The 6,658-nt window shown below is 35.2% G+C and overlaps 1 protein-coding gene across 10 annotated transcripts in view; it reads right to left on the bottom strand.

The window, feature by feature from the left end:
• Positions 1 to 299: 299 nt before the first annotated feature.
• DENND4C (DENN domain containing 4C) overlaps positions 300 to 6,658 on the bottom strand; it is a 72,069-nt gene continuing 65,710 nt past the window's right edge. For all 10 annotated transcript variants that reach the window (XM_074811637.1, XM_074811636.1, XM_074811638.1 and 7 more), the window contains 5 exons: positions 5,763 to 6,008; positions 4,425 to 4,542; positions 2,627 to 2,780; positions 1,472 to 1,536; positions 300 to 783 (listed from right to left, as the gene is read on the bottom strand). In XM_074811637.1, coding sequence (XP_074667738.1) covers positions 647 to 783; positions 1,472 to 1,536; positions 2,627 to 2,780; positions 4,425 to 4,542; positions 5,763 to 6,008 — 720 coding nt within the window. In that variant the 3' untranslated portion in view covers positions 300 to 646. The remainder of the gene's footprint in view (positions 784 to 1,471; positions 1,537 to 2,626; positions 2,781 to 4,424; positions 4,543 to 5,762; positions 6,009 to 6,658) is intronic.

The raw sequence follows: 6,658 nt of genomic DNA, 5'->3' as shown, positions 1-6,658 counted from the left end.
TAAGGTCCGTTCCAAACCAAACCATCCTATGATTCTATGATTATGAAAAGGTGATTGAAATATAATTTAGAACACTGATTGGGACAAGGGTAGCAATTTTAGGTACTGTGATCCGACAAAAGCAACTGCATTGCAACTTCCAATCCAAGGACTCAAATATTTACATTCATACATACATACTGCACACCAATAAAAAGATCCTCTTTAGGTAAAGGTTATTTAAAGAAATAGTGAAGAATCTAAGTATTCTGTGGAAGGAAAGGTATTTCATTAAAATACACAATACTGGTGGCCCTTAATAAAGTCACCAACTATAGGCTGCTGTTTAATTATCACCTTTTTGAACAACTTGACATTGTGGGGGAAAGATTTGAGGAAGGAAAAGAAGTATATACAGGAAAAAAAAAGCAGAACCATTACTGAAACTAACTCACCCTATTAATACAGTTTTAAAACATTTTAACATAAGTTTACACAGTGTCTCATGAGATGAAAGACAAGAATATATGTTGTAGCTCAATGAAATTGCTTTGACAAATTGCTTGGTTACCACCTTTTGGGATTCAAAGTGTATATATCACCATGCTTCTGGTTTGTTCACCTCTACTGTTGTCTCACTGAAGTTGAGCGTGTGTCTTCCTCATTTTTATATTAAAGGTGCTCCAAAGCACTTCCTACAACACTCAACCCTGCTGCTTGGTGGAGCATCTATTTTCTGCATCTTTTCAAGAACATCCTTTGGTAGATTTTTATGTGCAAGTCTGTATTCACTATCAAAGACCTCTGAAATAGAAAAAGCATAGTTGAAGTTATTTAAGAAACCCTGTTCAGTGCCTATTACTGCTCCTATAAAATACTTTTGGTGACTTTTACATAATAACAAATTAATTAACTAGCCGCTGATTTTTTTTTTTCAGAATGCATCTTCTCAGAGAACCTGAGCAGCATCTTCATGCTGGAGCATCACAACACATCACAGTGGATGTCCATTACTTCTATCACAGTTCAGTCTGCCTGTTCCCAGGGTATTTCTCCTGTCACATCCCACAAGGGAGTCCCTTTGCTTGCATAGTACCAAACAGAAGTCAGGATAAAGGAGATCAGGAAGGGATGGGCAATCATGTGGCTAGATGACATAGGTCTAATAGGTGGGTCAGAGAAAGATGGGCAAGACTGGGAACAAGTTTTCAGACATGAGGAATTAAAGCTTCAACCTAATGAACTTTGTTTAAAATAACTGATTACTAGTTTCAAACAAAGTCAAAATTAATGGCCCCATCTGAATTACATTTTCATAAATGCAAGACCTACTTGAAGAGTGACAGTACAGTAGTTTTCATGAAAACACAGTAATTGAAAAGTTACTTAGAAACTCACGGATGAAAAGTCAATTTTATACACTAGTTTTCATATGAAGTATTTGTATATTCCATACACAGGCACTATGCATTTCACAGTATTCTTTACTTACCAATATCAATGTTCTCTCTTCCAAGAGACACCAGAGACAGGAAAAGAATTTCTCTGTAAAAACTCCTAGGAAATATTTTGAAGGGCAAGTCAATGAAAGCACTAACTATAAGTTTAGAAAGTCAATGTTGAAGATGCTGATCTTCCATTATGTAGTTTCTGCAAGTGTTCTGTTAATCTTGATTGTGAAGAAAGTGACCAATCTACATGATTACTAGTTTAAGGTTTTCTCATGCCTGAATGTTTTTCCTTAACACATGAAATTATATTATCGCCAAATCCCAGCAGTTACATTTTCTATGAAAAACTGCTCTGCCAAACATGCCATAAAACCAAGAAATATAAAATTAAGCACCATTTACTTATTAACTCATTCCTGCCTGAGGGTAAAGTACAGGGAGCAGGCTTATTTCAGATCACCCATACTTTATATTTTGTTTCAGAGTGTCATGATCTATCTCAGAAGTGGGTATCACTAAACAATTAGATATTAATTTTTTTCCTTGTGGAACTTACAAAGATTCTTCTCTAGGCAGATTAGTTGTTGTTTCTTTTTAGTAACTACAAACCACAGAAGCAAAGATGACTCAGCATTATAGACTTCAAATACGTTTTGTGTTTGTGCTGTAATTTACTTCAGAGGCTGTGCTTTTGTACGAAGCCCTCTTTGAACTTTAGTGCAGATGTCAAAATGTACCATACAACTGTTATTTATATGTCTCCCTTTGTTTGTGAATCATGCTGTATCCAGCATTTTCTTAGCCAGTACTCCAAATTGGTAGAATTTCAACAGATAAAACTAGGTAATGTGAAGAATATTGCAGACACTGCAACAGATGCTGCACATTTATCAATTTTCTAGATCGGGAGCAACACCAAAATCTGCATAGTCAATATCTGCATTTTTCTTATTCATTTGTAAAATGTCCATTTTGATTAAAGAATTACATTTATCCATTTGAACTGGATGAATTATGGACGTGGCTACAGAATGCATCTGTTTGTAAGCATGGGCATAAACAAATATACATGGTGTTTGGTGGACACAAATGAAACTGAACATTCCCAAGAGGTCCGTATGGAATTGTCATTATGAAGTGTAAACAGTCTAATGTTGTTTGAGTGGGAAGAAAGTAAGAAGAGATTATCCCTTTACCTCTGTCGTTTCACATCTGGCTTAACTTTCTGTAGAAGGAGGTTGATTGGTTTAACAACGTTATTGTGTTGAATACTTAGTTTGATGTTCTCCAACAAAGTGTTTGTTGCCTGCTGATCTTCTGTCACTGTGGAGGGTTTCTTTTCAGAAGAATCTAGGAAACGCAACAGTACAGATTATTTTTTTCTCTTTAATAAGCAGAAGGTATTTCAGAAAGTGAGATGGATATACAGAACCCCTACTCAATCTACAGAAATTTGTTACAATGGAAAGGCTTTGTCTGCTTATAGTCTTTACTCCACCATGAAAGTAACAGGATGCATCAAGTATCCATGTGCAAGAGCTCCCACATGACAAAGAAATACAAGAGACTGAAGAGTATCCAGCATCAGATATTGCCTGTGATGGTTTGTTAGCTCAGATTTATTGCTGTACTTAAATTTCAAAAATTAAGTTCACTCCATGAAGGTTATTTTTACACAAAGGAAAATAAATAAAACAGAAGAAAACAGTCACATTTTTTTTATCAACGAAACTTTTCTTATCAAAGCCCTTCTTAAAAGCCACCTACAGTTCATTGATAACTTTGGGCTACATATTGAAATACATAATGCACAGTTGCGTCAAACAGGAAGGAAAATTATCAAGCCATTTACCATCATGATTTCTTGCTTACATTGCCACTTCCAGAATAACACTGAACTATTATTCTCTGGAAAACAGTGACTCATGAAGGAATAATAAGTCCATTTACTGGCAAAAAAATAAGGCTAGAGATTAGGCAGCAAGCACATGGTGTGTAAATGAAAGGTAGACTAAGGCTAGTAATCATAATCACACTCACCTAATGTTTTCATAAAATTGACATATATGATGGGTTACTCTACAGCAGAGTCAGAAAGGTTTTCCAAATACTTTCTGACACTGCTGTAGAGTCGATCTACAATACTACTATTTTTCTCCCACATTCAAAATAGGCCTTTTGCTTCTTTATGTACATAAATAGATATATTTATGCATCTTCATTCATGTCTGAATGCTCTGGGGATGCTTTCCATGTACTATGCTCAAATCAATATGCTTTTCTAGAAGCTGACGGAAACACTACATACTATTCTGTGATCAACTGTAATTTTCTGATCAGTCTGTTTATTTTTGGGACACTTTTCAACACATCCTTTTTTCTTCCTTAGAACCACAATTAGCATGCTACATAGTTTTTAGCACAGTTTTTACAAGTTAAAACACAGGCTGAGAAGTTTGGGTCAACAAAGGGTTTTTTGCTGATCAGAAGTAATGAAATCCTTCCTTCCTTCCAAATTAAGTTATGGTAGACAAAGTCTTGCTTAGATCTTACTTTTTGACAGTCAAGTAGGCTGCCAAATGTACATATTAATAGAAGTTGTGACCTTTCATTCATTTACAGAAACACAAGATACTTTTTTGCAATACAGTCTTCTTTTTCATGCCTGCAGAGATATAACCAGATAATGCAGTGAAACAGTCAAATTAGGTGAAGCTTACTTAGCACCACATCTAGAGCAAATCCTCCCACCCTGTTTGTAAGTGTATGACCTATAAACAACAGATAACATGTCTTTTCACACAGATCAGTAAGATATTTTCACAAATAACTTGACACTGCAACTATGTTAAGTACCTAAGGGGTTGCAGATGCTTCACACACTAAAAAAGCTTTCCACCCTGATGGGTTGTGTACACCTCAAACACTACAAAACAACTGCTTATTTCCATAGCCTCTACTCCCTCTGCTTTCTGTAACGTTTGTTTTACTTACTGAGATTTCTCCAAGATATATACAGGGGCTCCCCTGGCTCTTGGTGGAGGTTGATATTGTCCCACAGAAGATGGATGTATACTAGCTTGCTATCTTGAGCAAGAGATGTCAAAGGAAGCTGAAAAGCATGAGGAAAGGGAAAAAGATTTAAAAACACCAGTACAGTCTTGCTGTTTAAAAAATGGCTCTTTTACTCATTTTGCAAACAGAAAAAGGTTTACTTTATTTATCTTGAATCCAACAAACAGGAACAGTTGATGTCTTCTAGAGGAAACTGCACTCAACCAGGGCAAAGTCGCAAGTAACTGCAACATTTAATTGCCTTTTCTAGTTTAGCCTAATGTATGAAGACCATTCAATTTTTTACAGATATCTGAAGAAAATATTTATGAGTAGGTACCCAAAAATATTTTTTGCGCATGAAACACGTTACTTGATTTGTACTACTTATCATGCCATACCTTAGTATTTTCTGACCTGATTAAGATCTGTTATGCTTGGCTATGCTTTCCATCAAGCAGAAAGAAAGCAAGAAAAATTTACCACTACTGTGTCATAAAGTAGCAATCAGAAGATATTATGTCCCACCTTGTGGTTTTCCCGGCTAATCCACTGTATTTTTGCAATAAGCTTTAGATTTCATTAGTATTGGTTTTCAACTACATTTCTTGGAAAATTCTTCTTGCTTCTAGGTGGGTTTTTTGTTTTTTTCTTTTTAAATTGAGGGAGATAATTTTAAAATTAAGTGTATACAAGTAGATAGGAAAACACTACTTTTTCACATGCATCATCTACAAATACATATTGAATTTGGTACTTACATATACAAAACATATTAAAAAAAAAAATCTGCTCCTTAAAAATGGGAAAACCAAAATACTCAAAAGATAGCATCCATTTTATGTTCTTTTGTTTCATTCATATTGTAATGAAACTCAGTGGAGTTTGAATAGCAAAAACTGATAGTGGAAAAGAACAATAAATATTGACCAATAACTTAAAAGGTTTATATACTGAAGGTATGTGACTCACACTACGTGGATTACATTGTATTGCAATTTGTGAGTTCTACACAGACGCATCTTGTTTTCTTCTATGTATAGCCTTCTCTTTAATCAATCTTAACTCTCCAGCTTTTTAAAAGAGAACAGCTTAACTGAAATTTGAATTCAGTTTTCACTCATCTTCCTTCAAGATTCCTTGCGGAAAACAAACCTACCTACTTGTATTATAAATAACAGGAAACTAGATTCAAGCTACTCAGAAATTACCCACTTTTTTTGAAACAAATTTGGCTTACTCTAATATCTGCAGTTCTAATATGAGGAAGTCGCTTACCTGCACTCCATCATTACAGTGTTCTGATGTTAGAATGAGTCCAGGTAAGTTGCTAGGTAGATCCAACCGTCGGAAATACCAAACTAGGTTCCAGAAAATTATGGGGTGTTGATTGATGAATTTGGATGTATGAATTACTTGTTCTCCTTCATTTTCCAACAGTGATTCAAGCTCCTTACGCAGTACCAAAGGGCTCAAGTAGGGTACAGATACAGGGAGAGGGTTAGGTCTTTGTATTAAAGGATCCTAAAAACAAAACACCACACAAAAAAGAAAAACTGTTTTTTTTACAAAATCAAAGATTTTTCTTCCAGAAAGACTCTTTAGGATTACTTGCAGTTTCTTTTGATATTTGGAAGAAGCTTCTGGAAGTACTGAACACACAATAACTTTAACAGCATCAGTAGTTTTGACTGTCCAGGTGTTTCTTAATCACCTAAGCTCTCTGTTAGGTGAAAAAGAGAAAATGCTAATTTGTTACAACTTGTTCCTGACTGAGCAGTTTCAAGCTAAGCTGATACCAAGCAAGTGGCGATGGAGATTGCAAAAAAATGTCAGTAGTTACATCAGTTGTGGAACTGAATCATGAGTTCACATGTTAAGACAGTTTCTTGCCAATAAAAAGCACCAGGAGAGAGGAGAAACACTTTGTTTCACATACAAGAATAATGTAATAGTCTCAATACTGGCTCTTACCTTCTACCATTCCCTCTACAGGTAAGCCTAATAGAATATAGAGGAAGAGTGTAAGTGAATGTGTAGAAAAGGAACAAACTTTCACTCTTGCAACAGTGTGTTGTTTGTATTATTGTGTTTAGTCTGCTGTAGAAGTCGGGTTATTTTTAAAACAATCTTCCAGTTTTAGAAAGACAAAGTCTAGCTTTATTCTGCTAGAG

This window comes from Strix aluco, chromosome Z, assembly GCF_031877795.1.
Source record: "Strix aluco isolate bStrAlu1 chromosome Z, bStrAlu1.hap1, whole genome shotgun sequence".
In the NCBI taxonomy this organism is placed as follows: domain Eukaryota; kingdom Metazoa; phylum Chordata; class Aves; order Strigiformes; family Strigidae; genus Strix; species Strix aluco.
The sequence above is the reverse complement of the archived record's forward strand: the minus strand, read 5'-3'. Positions and strand labels throughout refer to the sequence as shown.